Source organism: Eleutherodactylus coqui, chromosome 6, assembly GCF_035609145.1.
Source record: "Eleutherodactylus coqui strain aEleCoq1 chromosome 6, aEleCoq1.hap1, whole genome shotgun sequence".
NCBI lineage: Eukaryota > Metazoa > Chordata > Amphibia > Anura > Eleutherodactylidae > Eleutherodactylus > Eleutherodactylus coqui.
In genome coordinates, this window is record NC_089842.1 from 141,582,892 (window position 1) to 141,599,033 (window position 16,142).

General features: G+C 44.3%; 1 protein-coding gene across 2 annotated transcripts in view; it reads left to right on the forward strand.

Moving 5' to 3' along the window:
• The first annotated feature begins 443 nt into the window (after positions 1 to 443).
• The window catches only part of DNAAF3 (dynein axonemal assembly factor 3), a 37,943-nt gene continuing 22,244 nt past the window's right edge, over positions 444 to 16,142 (forward strand). For both annotated transcript variants that reach the window (XM_066607755.1, XM_066607756.1), the window contains exons 1-7: positions 444 to 494; positions 566 to 646; positions 5,072 to 5,211; positions 7,142 to 7,235; positions 8,935 to 9,092; positions 14,227 to 14,403; positions 15,027 to 15,149. In XM_066607755.1, the coding sequence (XP_066463852.1) occupies positions 571 to 646; positions 5,072 to 5,211; positions 7,142 to 7,235; positions 8,935 to 9,092; positions 14,227 to 14,403; positions 15,027 to 15,149 (768 nt within the window). In that variant the 5' untranslated portion in view covers positions 444 to 494; positions 566 to 570. The remainder of the gene's footprint in view (positions 495 to 565; positions 647 to 5,071; positions 5,212 to 7,141; positions 7,236 to 8,934; positions 9,093 to 14,226; positions 14,404 to 15,026; positions 15,150 to 16,142) is intronic.

Here is a 16,142-nt window from a genome sequence, read left to right on the forward strand (position 1 = left end):
CCACATGACCAGTATACCCGGAAGTGAGCGTCGCGGACCCGTGGGATTGGGGGGGTACAGTATTTTTCTTACTTTACACTATTCCCCCTTTATCAACACACTGACAGAGTCCGCTGCTGCGGGGCTGCACTGGATATCACGGCCCCACTGCGCCCCACGAGCCGAGCAGGCGGGTTCCGCCGGCACTATAGAAACAACAGATACAAAACAGTTCTGTAGCCTGCCGTCACCATAGCAACTTCAAAGCTTTACTATCAGCACAACCTAGCTTGATAGGTCGTTTAGCCGCTTCTAACCCGCCCCTTATTTATCTGTAGCTTTTTATTGGTCACCTTTAACGCCAATCTCGAGGTTTTGGCTTTTTATTGGACAGTCGCGCCTCCGCTCGGGAGGTTTGCCTATATTGTAGCGGGGTTAATATATTCATTTAAACGGCGGTGTGAAGTCACGATAGTGCGGTGCATGCAGTGACATAGTGATAAACTGGTGCAGTTGTAAGTATCTCCCGCAGTCGGGACTGTGCACGCTGCAGTCCCCCTTCTCATGTGTTTGTATTCATCCCCAGCGTCCATGGCTGCTGCCGGCGGCGGAGAGGTGTACCCGACCTTCTGGGGCTTCAGCCCTGCCGTAGATCTTCAGATGCAGTGTAAGTACGGCCATGTGGCTCCTACCCTCCACAGGGGGCGCCGCGTGCTGTTTGGGGTTCTTGTGTCTGCAGTCCCCCACACTGATAGTAATACAGTTCTACAACTTTCTGATGTGCTTTGTTGTAACTCATTGTTTAAGGTCTCTGCCTGCTGGCTGAATGGAAGCTTACATATTTGCATCAAGAGACTAAAAATGCAGCTGCGTTCATGTCCACAGATGCACCGTTCATCATGATCATTGCATTAACGTGCCCCTCTGGTCCTGGGCAAAGATGGCTGCACCGCTTCTGACTACCTGATGCATACCCTGTTTCCCTGAAAATAAGACATAGCATCATTTTCCAGAATTTTTGAGGATTCAAAATGATTTTTCAGGCTTTTTGAGGATGCTTGAAATATGAGCCCTACTCCAAAATTAAGCCCTGCTAACAGTTAATTTAAAAAGTCAATTTAAATAGTGTCCAGGCAGCTATACATGTAAAAAAGTTAAACCTTTTTGAACAAAAATTAATATAAGACACTGTCTTATTTTTGGGGAAACACGGTACTAATACAGTGTGCATCATTCGTCTAAAGGTGTATTCATCATTGCACTCAGAGCATGCTTAGAGCGCAGAACGAAAAAAAAAGTTTGGTACGGTTTTAGCCAGTAGAGTAAAATGTGATTGTTCTCAGTAAGAGAAACCAAGTCATCTTGTAGATATGATACCTTTTAATGGCCAACAAAAAGACATGATGTTAATGCGAGCTTTTGGACTTCTCAGGATCCATCCTCAGGCTTAGGCCGCCAGCAGACGGGCGGAAATTCCGTGGCGGCATTTCCACCCCTGGAAGCTGCCATAGGACTGCGTTAACAAACGCAATGCTATGCAGACGGACGCGCGACATCTCGCCTGGCAAACAAATCGCGGCATGCTCTATTTCTGTGTCGGGCTCGCAGAGCCCCGCACAGAAACATCACTCACCGGCTCCGCTCTGCGCATGCACCGGCAGCTGGCACATGAAAGAGGCGGGGCCGCGGGTGCAGGTAAGTGTCACGCTGCTCTCTACAGACGCTCGGGTCGGGATCCGCTCCGAGAATTCTCACAGTCGGATCCGACCCGGCCATCTGCACAGATCTAAAGATGCATGTATATAAAAGCATGTACACATGATCACATGGGAGGCGCAAACAGTGTACTGAGGCCTCCTGCACACGGCAGAGCAGGACTCTGTATGCAAAAGCCGTCCCTGGGAGCAGTGGCCTTCACGCGTACCTGCTCTGATGCCATCTCTTCTGTACTGTGGATGGACCCGGCGGCTTGCCGTTGCACATGCGCAGTACTGATTTTAATTTATTTTTTTTTCCCGTGCCGTTGCTAAGCAATGAATCAGAATTCACGACCTGTCCGCAGTGTTCATTGCGAGTGGGTCAGACAGCTTCCATTGACTTCAATAGAAGCAGTCTGTGCAGAGCCCGCATGAAAATGGAGCATGCTCTGATTTTTTTTCTCTGCGAGTGGAAATCGCAGTTGATTTCTGCTCATGTGTAGGAAGCAGCAGATCTCAATAGGAAGTAACAGGCGGTATTTGCTGCAGATTTGTGATGCGACCGCCGACTGCTGATTCCACGGTAAATATCCTCCTGTGTGCAGGAGGCCTTAATTTGCACTTAGATAAATACCAGAGAGGGATGAGCATAACAGTAAATAGTCTAGTGACAAGGAATGTGAAAGTTTATACTCTGTAAATTGATGTTAGGGGTCAACAGGCCAGCGTGTTACCTCTGCTCTGGGCTTTTCATATCTCATAATCTCCACTCATGTAAAAAAGAACAAAAAAACTCCATTTTTGATGGTATCAAAGGTGGTCATAAACTTATACTCCCAAATTCTTCTGTGACATCGGGACTTAAAATTGCCTTTAAGTATAACTCTCATATGTTGTATCCGTGACTAGAAAAATGCTCTGCCACAGGAAATTCTGTCTTTCTCTCTTTAATCGTGTCGATGAAATTTCATCCTGGCTCTCAGTTTTTGTCCTGTTTCTCCAACATAATGGGCCCCAACGGGACATTTGCTGCACAGGATCAGGTACATCACATTGGACGTGGAAGATGTGAATGTCCCGGAGATCTTATAGCCCCGCTGTGTGTTGGGGATCCGTATCCTGTCCGCAGTCAGTATATGTGAGCAGGACTTACAGCTCCTTACATTACAGGGAGAAGTTCTTTTTTGTGTGTCAGAGGACAATGCACTCCTGATTATAAGGTTCCTCAAATCTGCAGGTTGCCTGTAACACAGAAGGGAAGGGTCCAGGAATCTTGACTAGGGATTTCTACTTCAGTAGAGATTATGAGCTTTGCGAAACCTAGAGCAGAGGTAACACGCTGGCCTGTTGACCTCCTAACATCAATTTAGAGACTATAAACTTTCACATTCCTTGGCACTGAACTAATTATTTACTGTTATGCTCATCTCTCCCTGGTATTTATGTAAGTGCTATTAAACACAACATGTCTGTGCCCTCTTATCCTGCAAATTAAGTTCACTCTGTCTGTGCCCTCCCATGTGATCATGTGTATATGTTTTTATATAAATGTCTTTAGATCGGTTCCATTGTGCGTGAGGAAGAACCCTAAGTAGGTTTGAAAGCTCGCAATAACATCATGTATTTTTGTTAGCCATTAAAAGGTATCACATCTACAAGATTACTTGGTTTCTCGCTCAGAGAACAATCCCATATTGGAGTGCAGAAAACACGCTCTGACAGTTCATCATTGCCAGGAGCATCTGTTCTGGTTGTTCATCATTATTGGAGCACACTCCACAGAGCATACTCTCATTATGCTGTCTGTGTTCCATCCAAAAGCAGAGTTGATAGCAGTTCACTGACCTTTTTTTTTGCACACGGCCAGGATTTGCATTGTAGAATCTAGAGTGGGCGTCCGCCCCCGCAGCCAGTACCCTCCATAGCATGCTATAGAAAAGCGGCTTTTCCTGCACACGAGCGGAAATCAATTGTAATTTTACGCTCCTGGGGAAAAAATGGCAACCTGCTCTATTTCTAGGCGGAATCCTCATTGTGGAAAGGATGCAGGTTCCGCATCATCGCCTAGCGATGGCGCGGCATAATCTGTACTGCGCACGCGTGCCGGCTAGAGATGAGCGAGCGTACTCGGTAAGGACAGATACTCGAGCGAGTATCGTCCTTACTGAATACCTGCCTGCTCGCCCGCAAAGATTCGGGGAGCGGCGGGGGAGATCTCTCGCTCTCTTGCAACACAGCGCTCACCCACGCCAGCACCCGAATCTTTGCAGGCGAGCAGGCAGGTACTCGCTGGAGTATCTGTCCTTACAGAATACGCTCGCTCATCTCTAGTGCCAGCCGGCAAATCCGCAGTACAGAATTCAGAAGAATCCATACAGGTACTTGGGGGTCACTGGCCGAGCACAGGGTTGGATTCCACAGTGGGATCCTGCATGCGGAGTCTGACCCGGTCGTGTGCGAGTGGCTTTAACAAGTGACATTAATGTTCAGCTTGTTAATGGGCACATAATTAGGTGACATCTGCCTCATGATTGGTGCTTTTCCTGTTGTACGTGTTCCAAAAAACAAACTAAACTACCTGTGTATGAGATCTCAGAGCTACAGTAGGGATTTGATCACTGCTATGGGTGTACTATTTGGGCAGCTGAGGTTGCATGGAGTTATAATGCTTTCATAAGGCAGAAGCTTCTTCATGCTGGATCCCGATGATACAATGCATTGTGCGCATCCACACTGCTTATCTCGTCTTAGGCCTCGTTCACAGGAGTGCTGTCTGCGTGCAGTGTAGGGGCGTGAAAAGATTGTGCCTAGACTGCACTAAAGCTCATGTGAACGGGTGAATTCCAGCTATGTGACTTAGCCCATTCACACGACCCAAGGTCCGTGGTGCGTGTAATTCAGCTCCCATAGGAGTCTGTGGAAAGCACACACCAATGATGGGTCAGGTCCTATCTTTTCTCGCACCACGGACCTCAGACATGTTTGCAGTGTATGTCCTATCTTTGATTGGTGCAAGCTATTTGCACGTCTAAAATTCCTTTGTGTGAACGCTTCTATAGGAAACCATTGGTTCTATTTAGACATGATCTTTTCACGCACGTCTAATGCGCGAAAACAGCCAGTATGAATCTGATCTGCAGCATGGTTACCCCGGTCATGGTCTAAGGAGCACAAATGTCTTTGCGTCACAAGATGAAGGTGCTTTTATCCTCTTATGTAACTCTGATATTAGACACTGCTAATGGATTTAGCTCGGTATAGAGAACTTTTTGTTCTTGTTGTATTGCTGCATTCTGATCTGTATTGTCTGTAGCTTCAACTGCAGCAGTGGTTCATTACTGCCATTATCCCTTCGGAAAGAGGTACAATACAATGCTTTTTTTTTTCTTGTTCAGGTCTTCAGAGTACCCTTCAACATTTATCAACTTGTAATGATGTACCGGAGCTGAATATTCTGCTCGTGGGATGCGGGGATGGGAGACATCTTCTCAAAACCATCAGTCAGGCACGTCGCTGGCCGCAGAGAAGGCTGAATGTAAGTATCTTAAAGTACGGGCTTTCCAAAATTTTTTTTTTGGTTTTGTTACTTAGTGATTTCTGATCTCTAAACAAAATGTAATATCAGATAAAGACCTGAATAAATAGGTTTTTCTGCTCTTAAGACCTCTGTCACACAAGTGAAGTCTTTGAATTTGCACTAAAATAATAAAATGATTAGAGATGAGCGAGCGTACTCGCTTCCCCCCCCCCCCCCCCCCCCGTTCACTCCCGCAACTCACTGCTCACCCCCGGTCTCCCCCGCCGGCTGAATCTTTAGAGACGAGCGGGCAGGTACTCGCAAAAGGCACTACTCGCTGGAGTAATTTGCCTTAGCGAGTATACTCGCTCATCTCTAAAAATGATCTTTTCTTAGCTCTGTGTAGGCACACACCCACTAACAAGTAGTGCTAACGCCTAATTTTGAATATCTTCCAGTAACCAGCCTATGGGGCGATAGTATGTCCCTCTACAACTTAGCGTGCAGTTCCTCTGTTGCCTTAACTCCGGAAACTGCCCTCCTATCAATGTTTCCAGGATCCACTTCCAAAGTAAAGAAAGGGCTGTTGCTCTTTTGTTGTGGCGGCCAGACAGATCATTGCAAGGCTATGACGTACCATGACTGCTCCCTCCAAGGCATCATGGGTAGAATCCATGAACATTCTCATAAGATATGAGGAAACGAGAGCTGAAGATGAAAGCAAGTATCCCGGGTTCTGTGCCACCATGGGTGCAGATCCAAACCTCGCAGAGATTTAGGGAGTGGATCATCTCGGGCACTCATTGCCTAAAGTGATCGCAATAACTTGATTGAGAAGAGGATGAAGATATCTAGCAACCCCCTCCTCCTCTCTCCCCTCCTTTTCCTCCCTTTTTGGTCTTCTTTACCTTTTACCTTTTAGTTTTACGATGTGTTAAGTTGAGTTCGTTCAGTAAAATAACAGGGATTCTATGTAAATCTGACAGCGGGGATATCTATAGACCCCTGGCCCAGGTAGGGCCTGGGGTATGTAATATGCTGTATAGGTTGAGCCCATTACCCTGTATTGATCATGTTTACTTCAAATAACCTGCGGTTTAATAAAATCTTTTTGAACATAAATGCCCCCAGAGCATTGCCTGTAGTGGAAATATCACTTGAGTAACGCCCTGCCCCATACCATTATCGAGCTGCAGTAAGGTAGTTTCCAGGGCAAGCTCCGTAATGGTATGATGCAGTGATTTCCTTCATGTTGTCTCCCCAAAAACACAGTAAAAAGCGTTCATAAAATCCTATGTATTGCAAAATGACACTACAAGCCCTCGCACCACTTCGTGGCTGGAAAGTAGAAATGGCATAGGTCTTTAAATGCAGCAAACTGTCTAGAAGCAAAAATGTCTCTGCTGTCCATAGTAACCAATCACAACATGCCTTACACTTTATTTAATTTTTTTTAAAGATTTGACACCTTCGTTTGAAGGGGTGATATGTCAAGTACTGAACTGGGCTGTGTCCTTAAAGGTTTAAAGGGGCTTTCTGCTTTGGAAAACTAATTTTTGGTAGACCATGTGTTGAAAGCAAAGTTTCCCTTTGTTGGGAACCCTGCCATCAGCTGTATTCTGTACGGAAGTCTGGCAGTAACTTCAGTTTCCCTGTAGGACCACCTCAGCGACAATGAAACACAATGCCCATTTAAATTCGTGTGACTGTGTAATGCCGGACAGGACTGGTCCTCCGGAGCAAGAGGCACTCTGTATTTGCTCTCCATTTTGCTGAAGAGATGAGTATCCTAAATAGAGGACCTCCTATATTAACTCAAATCCCTGTTAGGTTAAACGAATATGGGTTTTCTAAACCAGACCGCTCTTCTTATCACTAGTCTAATACATTTTAAGCTTTGTAACAGTTTCTCTAAACCTGTTCTGTGATTTTATTTTTTTTAATCTAGTTCTTCATCATTGAGAGTGACTTGGAGCTACTCGCTCGACAAATGCTGTTTTTGACATTGGCCCTGGAAAATCCAGTACAAATGGGATTACAAGGTAAAATTGCAATGTCTAAGGTTCATGCTTTTGCAATGATGGGCTTAGAAGTCTGTATATATTTAGAAATGTAACTTACATTAACCATAAGCTTCACTGTACAGACTCATGCCAATTATGATGCACTTTTGTCATGCATTTATTGTAGCATTTCCTTTTCGGGATAGGTTTTTTTTTTTTTTCCCCTTTCTCAAAATCTGCTTGACCCCACCCCCACTCTCCAAGCAGTTTAGGACGAACTCTGTTTATCCTGCAGGAAAAGGACATTGCAGTTTTGGACAAATGTAGCTCGTTTTACTTTAAATTGCTGTAGCTCCAGTTCTATCTGGTGTTATCAACATTATCTGACACTTGTATTAAAGATTCCTACAAGTCAATGTTTGACCTTTTAACAAGCATTGTAGCAATGACTGGAAATATAAGCCAAAACAAGTCTTCTCCAGAAGGCAGCGAGAACCATGTACAGACAGTTTGGGGGGTTTTGCCCTTCATCAGTGTGAAACCATACACAGACACTGTTTCGGAGGTTTGCCCCTCATATTTACCTCCTAGAGAAGACTCTGGCTTTGGTTTTTATTCCCAATCATTAGAGATGAGCGAATATACTCGTTTCGAGTAATTACTCGATCGAGCACCGTGATTTTCAAGTACTTCCGTACTCGGGTGAAAAGATTCGGGGGGCGGGGGGAGGCGTGGTGGAGCGGGGGTAGCAGCGGGGAACAGGGGGGAGCCCTCTCTCTCTCCCACACCCCGCTGCAACCGCCCACTCACCCACGGCGCCCCCCGAATCTTTTCACCCGAGTACGGAAGTACTCAAATCGCGGCGCACGGGCGAAAAAGGGGCATGGCCGAGTAGGTTCGCTCATCTCTACCAATCATACATACAAGGCTTATTAATAGGTCTGACATTGACTTTCAGGAATACTATCTTTCAATAGGTGCTGTTGTATAGGCATTGTTCCATCTTCTATTTGCATAAGTTTCCCAGAAGACCATGCATGTCTTTAAGTCTCCTTACACCTACAAGATGCTCTCCCTAATGAGAAACTATACCCTTCCTGATGTGGTCTATGAATCTCAAACAATACACAAACCAATTCTAGCCTATGGGACTATACACATGAGCACTTTTTCACATGGTAATCTAAGTATTTTGTAAAGCAAAAACAGAAATGCAAACATTTCCATTATACTTTCTCTCTGTACATTTCATTCCTGGCTTTGGCTTACAAAACACAAATGAAAAATACTGACGTGTGAATAGGCCTTAAACCTGAATCTTTTCTGATTTAGGTCCACTTGATGGCAGACTTAATTTTGCATGCGCCAACTTATTTATTTACCCAATTAAAGGAATTGTAATTGTACCTAATTAAAGGTTATATTTTGGTAGTTTCCCAGTGGTGTGTATAGGCATCGGTTTCATATCCCATCGGGACAGTACAGTGTCCTTCTTAAAAAATAAATACAACCCCAACTGACTTGCTCAGACGTGATGTACGTTTAGCCTAAATTTGACTGAGTGTTGATGTCATCTTTCCTAAGTTACATTACAAGAAGTATGGAACCACTTTTATCAGTAGCACATGCCTGAATGGAAGTGCTGAACCTTCACCAATCCACATTTGGTTTTCCTTAGCACTCTTATAAAATGTTTAGTTTGTGTAATTGTCTTAAATTCAGTTTTCTTCTTCTTTAGAGAAGTGTGAAATGTTTCTTGAGCTTTTTGGCAACAGTATGGTCCGTAGTAAGACTGCTGCATACCTACAAGACAAATGTGCGCTGTTTATTAAATGCGTCACAGATCCGGAGTACCAACAGAGTGTCCTGTCTTTGCTGAACATGGCTTTTATGAAGGTAGGCTTATGTTATATATATAAAACCTGCACACACAAACTTGTAATGAGCTATGTACCAGTATGTCCATGGCTATGGAATTGTGCTGTAATGAGCGGAGTACCTCTTGTCGTCATGTGACCTGGACAAACTTTTTATACCGTTTGTTGAAGGGGCTGTCCAGAATTAGAATAACATGGCTGCTCTCTATCAAAACAGCTGTTCATAAGTACTTTGTGGTGTTGCAACACAAAATCTGTGGATAGTTTTGGAAGGAGCTGGCTAATCTGGGACAGCTCATTTTCCCCATGAAGGTTACTTATCGATGAGATGAGATTTTTGAGAACTTAGGCTGGGTTCACACGGGACTGAAATCATGCGGAATGACCACATGGAAATACCGCAAGATTTCCGTGGGAGAAATGCAGGGCTGCGGGTTTTGGAGGAGCTTCGCTGCCTGTGTTCCGCTGGGGCCATCTCTCCCCATAGAGAGGAGAGGCCGCAGCAGAAACTGGGAAAGAATTGACATGTCGCGTCTTTGAATTCTGTGCGGCATGTCAATTTCAGTGCGGCTTGGCTGCAAGATCTTTGCAAATCTCGTCCACTTGGCTGGCTGATCCCGGGATAAAAAGTTGCAGGCGGAATGTCCGTGCAGAAAGTGTGTACGGACATTCCATGGCAATTACGCCCCGTGTGAACCCAGCCTTAGAGGAATTGCTTTGGAAAAATGTATAAATTCAAAATACAATGAAGTTTTATTTGCTAAATTTCAATATCCTTTTATTAGGTGAGACCCTTCTCTTTACTTGGGCAATTTTTGGTATTGTTGATTAACAGCTGTTTTGGAGACTTTTTTTTTTTTTTTAGTTTTTACCCTAGTGTCACCAGGAAGGTGCAATTCTGCACCAAAATGCATGTTTTAAGGCTGCGCTCACATTGAGGCTAAGCTTCCCCTAGACTTTGCTGGACTAAGTTATCGCTAGAGATCAGTATGTGTGAAATGACTGTTAGCGATATATCACTCTAATATAGCGAACAGTAAATCGCTCCAATGAAGTCTATGCAGAGGAGGTGGCTACTGCGCAGCAATTACCATGATGGGGAGACGCCTGCTCACTGACGTAGCAGGCGGATCTCTTCTGCCGGACTTTGCAGTTTCAACAAGTACACTTCCTGTATCATGGCAGACACAGGAAATCACATAAAATAACAGAAAAATTGCTGTTGCATCATTTTTTCTCCAAATTGTGGCAAGAACCAGGAAAGAAAAAAAATCGCCATCATTTGGCTTGCAGATGGCAAAATCTGGGCGATCTCATTCTTGCCTATGTATATTTACGGCTGCGAAATCGTAGTTTGCCCGACTCGCATAATGAAATGTCTAGGTGTAGCCCCAGTACCGATGAGGCAGATTGCGGCACCACTACAGCTCTGAAAGAAAAGTGCACCTAGGCTCCCTCTCCTCACACACGCACAAACTCAACCTGCTGGTTTCCATTAAAGATCTCGTGCAGGAATGGCCAGTAGGTCTCCATTGAGCATTGTAGAGAAATGGCATGAATGGGAAACAACTTCTCTCTATAACCATTGAATAGAACGCCCTGGTTGCTCTGGCAGGTACACTTTAATGCAGTATTCCTAATTTAATATACCAAGGCATTCTGTAATAAAGCACTCCTGTGTAATGGTTCATCCTGCAATGTATGCTGGGAAATTAATGCATCTCTGTTTTCAGATCCATTGTATTATAAATTAATTGTATGGGATTTCAGCAACCTTGTAGTCCAGTTTAAGATTGCTTTATTTCTTCAGATCCTTATTTGCATAATAGCGGGTTGGCCGTATAATATCATTTACCCCTTACATAAAATATGAAGACAAGTTGTTTTGGGTTTTTTTTCTAGTTTTCAATTTGAAGCAACCATTACAGCTCTACAGTGATTGTCCATTCCATATCTATACCTCTATTCTGCTTTTTATAAACAGAAATCAGTCTTCTGCTTTAGGCCGCCTGCAGACGAGCGGAAATCCCGCCGCGGGATTTCCCGCGGGATTTCCGCCGCTGAAAGTCTGCATAGGAGTGCATTACAATACGCACTCCTATGCAGACGGCCGCGGTTTGGCCGCGCGAAATCTCGCGCGGCAAACAAACCGCGGCATGTTCTAATTTTCTGCGGGGCACGCACTCACCTGGCCGCCGGCTCCGGTCTGCGCATGCGCCGGCTGAGCGGCAGCCGGCACATCAAAGAGCCGGGGCCGCCAGGCGCGGGTGAGTATGCGCTCGTCCCTGCAGGCTCTGGGGTCGGATCGCGCGGCGAGATTTCTCGCTGCCGGATCCGACCCGCTCGTCTGCAGGCGGCCTAAGGCTTTGGGTGCAGTCAGATGAGCGTGGGTTTTTTTTGGGTTTTTTTTCCCCGCGCGCCTATACATGCGTGAAAAAAAATCGCTCGTCTGACCGCACCCTTAAGGGCTCCTGTCCATGGGTGAATTTTCACTGCATTCTCAGTGAACACCGTTATAATCACAACGATAATCCAGCTGCTTGGAACGCAGTGAACACTTTCCATAGCGTTGCTATGGAAAGCGCAGCCCCCCTGTCCGAGTGGAGAATCATAGCGATTCTCTGCTCGCGTCCGGCAATTTGCAGCATGCTGCGAAATGGCTGCGATTCCCCGCGGTGAGCCTATCTGGCCCCCTGTCCTGTCGTGATGAAGATCCACCGCTGGACCCGCCACCCGGGAGCAGGAGCCGGCAGGCTGACAGCAGAGATCAGTCTATCGCAGCAATTCACAGCATGCCGCAAGCAGAACAACACTATGGAAAGCGTTAGACGGCAAAATCACGCCCGTGGACAGGGGGCCTCTGTCAGATAGGCTTACCGCGAAGATCCATCTGCTGGCTCCTGCTCCCATGGACAGGCAGCCTATGTTTTCATGTCAGCGGAGCTCCACTGACTCCAACGAGGTTTGCCTTTTGTTTATTCCTACCACTGTTCTAGCCCATGCTAAGTCCTGTTCCATTTGGCTCCTGGTGCTTTGTGTTAAGTGGGCAGTCCTCATCGCTCACTATCAATGAGTGACCTCAGGCTTCATTGACAATGAGTGGTGGGGACTGTTCACTTGACACATTCACAGCTCCAAAACTGAATCGGAGCCTGTATGGTGGACTGCAGGTAAGTAGCGGCCACCAAGCCATCTTTAAATATAAAGGGTTGTTCTACCACGAAGGGAGAATACTGTTGGACCACGTGGTCTCTTTCTGCTATTAATCTTTTATGTTTCTATCTAGTCTGCTCTCCTAATTCCTTTTTATTCTCTTAGGTTAGGTTCACTATTTCATGTGATATGACTATCTTTATTACAAACTGAAATTGTCACATATTGAAAAACACCCCAACCATAGATATAAAGTAAAATGGGTCACGAAAATACTATGAAACCTCTCTGATTTAGAAAAATTTGGGCTTGGTCACATAGGCCAAAAACTGGCTTGGAGGGAATGTGCGAAGGATGTATTTCTTGGTCATGCCCCATCTACCAGTTCTTTTTCATGATATATCTTTTAAAAAAAATCATTTGGTCGCAATAACCTGTCAAGAAAAAAAACAAACTAGAATCTCTTGGCCCCAGGTCAACATTCGGCTAGATGCCCTCCAACACTGCACATTTTGATTTCTACTGCTTTACCTCAGAAAGCTCCCAGGCGGGACCCTAAAGGAAAACCAGGTCTTGAATTAAACAAATATTGAGCAAAGTAGAATATATTAAATATAATTTCTCGGCTTTGTGTATATTTCCATTCATTTGCATATATTGATTGCTTCAGTGTTCCACAAACATGAGCACAACTCATTTCTTACCATTGTGAAGACTCCACATGTGTAGATGAACTAATTTATGCCTCTCCAGCTTAGCTTTATTATTGAAGACTCTGCTTTCATCTTCTCATAAGAATGGGCTAAAGAGGCTTTCATCAATGCCAAATGGGACATTATTTGTTTCTGAGCATGTTTAGCATATCAAAATTCAGCAGCTCTTTCCTAAAAGCCTTTTTTCAGGGAAATTAGAGGCAAAATAGTTAGACTGGTACTCAAACAGCTTTTGGGTATCATTACAGTAATCATTGAATGGCTTCATAATGACAAAGTGTAATCTAAATTCTTCTCATGTGTTTGTGTAATGCTCTTAAGTTACTTGGAGAGAACTGGTGTATAGTGCATGATATTATCCCGATGGGGAGATTCTCCGCTCATTGTTACTACTGAAGGACCAGGAGTAAAGGTGCCCATGCATCTTCAGAGTGTTTGTCTGACAGCTGTTCTTCTCAGCTGCCCCATACACTACATAAGGTGGTTGAGAAGAATAACCCCACTTACTACGTTAATGGCCCTTTTTACATTGGACAACTGTTTTACGCAGAAGCACCTAATAGCCTGGTGATAATCTCTTTTGATGGGAAAGTTAAAAAAAACATGCTTGATCTTTATGTTCCCAATATCTGATGTCAAGGGAGAGCTGGGAGGCTGCAATTATACGTACATGAGAGAACTTTCAGTTTCATTCAATCTATATCTAAAGTAAGGGCTGTAACAGAGGCCTACTGGGCCGTGGGTGGAGGCCCGCATGACAGGGTTAACAGGAGTTGAGGAAAGGGGGGGTATTGGAGGAGTCAGAAAAGTTTGGGAATCCAGAGTCTGAAGAAGGAATAAAGGAAGACCCACCCTCCTGCCTTTAAATGGGGAAAGTGTCAAGGTTGAATTGTTGAAAAAAAAAATGGCTCGGGCAATTTATTAAAATGTCGCGGCAGCAGGTGCTGGGGTCCTTGGAGTGTGTTATAAAATAGGTTAAAGGGGGGGAGGCAGACCGTCATTCAAAATCGAACGGCTGCTGTTTGCATTGAACAGCGCGTCATTCTGTTTTTCGCATACAGAAACTCTCGTTCAGTCGCTGCTTGCATTTACACACGATGATTGTTGAAATTACCTTGGGGGTGCGGGAATCTGATTCTGAACTATAATCGTCTCGTGTAAATGGGCCGTGACTATCTTAGTGGGTGTATGGTGCCGGACAAGAAAAGTGTAGGAAGGGAGGTCTTTTTAACACTTAATAGTTTTGTTCCTTTATTTTCTTTTCAATTTCTGTTTTTCTCATTGCAGTACAAAGAAAGGGATGAGTTGGAATACATCTTTAAGTTTTGGCAAACTCCTGAACCTAAGCTCTTCCCTATTGATAGATATTGGGATGTGAAGAACCGTCAGTTTTTGGGCAAACGCTATGACTCCAGAAAAGGAGCTTATGACTGGGATTTAAAAATGAAACTACACGATCGAGGGGTCAGTATCTGCTTTATTATACAGCTCTGCTTCTTCATCTTTTTACAATGTTAGGCCCCATTCACTGCAGTAGTTTTGCATCTGTATTTTGAAGCCAAAATAAGGGATTGAACCTATGTCATCTGCTCTGTATCTTGGACCTATTCCTGGTTTTGGCTTACAAATACTGCTGCAAAATACTAACATACTGTGGTCAGAATGGGGTTTGAATGTGGTTTTCAAATTATTGCACTTCTAAGGGCTCATGCCCAGGAGTGATGCGGGATACGCCCGCAGATTTACGCCGTGGGAGTACCGTAATTAAAAACAAAAAAGTGCCTGCGAGTCCACAGTCTCCATTAATGCTATATTAATAGAGACCTCCCGCAGTGTAAATCCGTGGAAAATAGAACATGCTGCAATTTTTTTATTTTTTCCTGCTACGGAAATCCATGGTAGAATTCCGCATGTGAACATTGGCAGGTGGAAAGCTATTAGGTTCAATAGAACCTAATGGCTATGGAATTCACACATGGTTTTCCGCAGCGGGAAACTCGTAGCGATTCACTCCATGGGTATTTGCCCCAAGTTTGATATGTCTTTTCTGTATTCATGTAAAAGTTGTCATAAACAATGTCTTACAGGCGGCCACGATAAGTGCCATGGATTACAATCTCTGGAGAGAGAAAGGGGTTGCCTTTATGATACGTGAAGGAATCTATGATGTCCCTAATAAAACTCTGGCTTCTCATATGACTGTGACACATGTGAGTATTCAAATATTACCCCTACCTGCAGCTCGTTTCATGTAGTGCCCTAGCATATTGCCAACAGACAACTCTTTTTGAAACCTAGCTTGTTTTGCAGACTAAAGGTTGAGGATACAGGGACAGCTTGAGTCTGCTAGAATGGGAGCTGCTCGTATGGAGGGCTTTCCATTCTGGCACATAGAGAGGAGTCAAAATGGGTGTTGAAAGCTTAAAGATTACTTTCCAGACTATGTCTTTGGGTTTCAAATTAGGTTGTTTATATAAGCCGAGCTCGGAAATAACCTCCACCACAAGAAGACTGGATGTGATCGGAAGTTATATTTTATTGACAGGCAGCAGTTTTTATAGAGGCACATGCCTCAATTACAAGAATTCAATTTTTTTTAAAAATAATTTGTTTATCATTGATTCATAAAACTAAACACAAAGATGAATATGGATGAAAGAATTTAACATCTAAAATGCCAACAAACACGCCGGCACAGTGGGATCATATATGATTAGATTCTCGGAACACAGGTACAGGAATGTACAACAATAAAATGTTTAGTATAATTGTGCCTGAACAGCAAGAAACAAGTCATCTGGACATGCCGGTCGGTCTGGATGCTTCATAGCTATCAGCTGCAGCTCTGGCCTTGGCTCTTCACTCAAAGCTTTTTGAGCAACTATATCATATCAGTAGTCTCATTTTAAAAGAAAAACTAATGTAAATAAAAGTCATACAAGATGGCTACCCAATACAAAATGGCTTTGCCTAGGATAAAACATGGAGTCATATTTATTTCATACCATGGGGGACCTCTGTGTGTTAAGGCCCATTTACATGGAGCTATGATCGCTAAAAAGCGATCGTTTGAGAGATAATCGTTGCGTCTAAACTTGCAGCCATCGTGCACTTTTCGTGCACTGCTAGTTGATCGTTAAATTCAGGTCAACCTAAAATTCGTGGTGCTGTCTTATCAGGACCGCACGCTCAGTTCTGAGGGT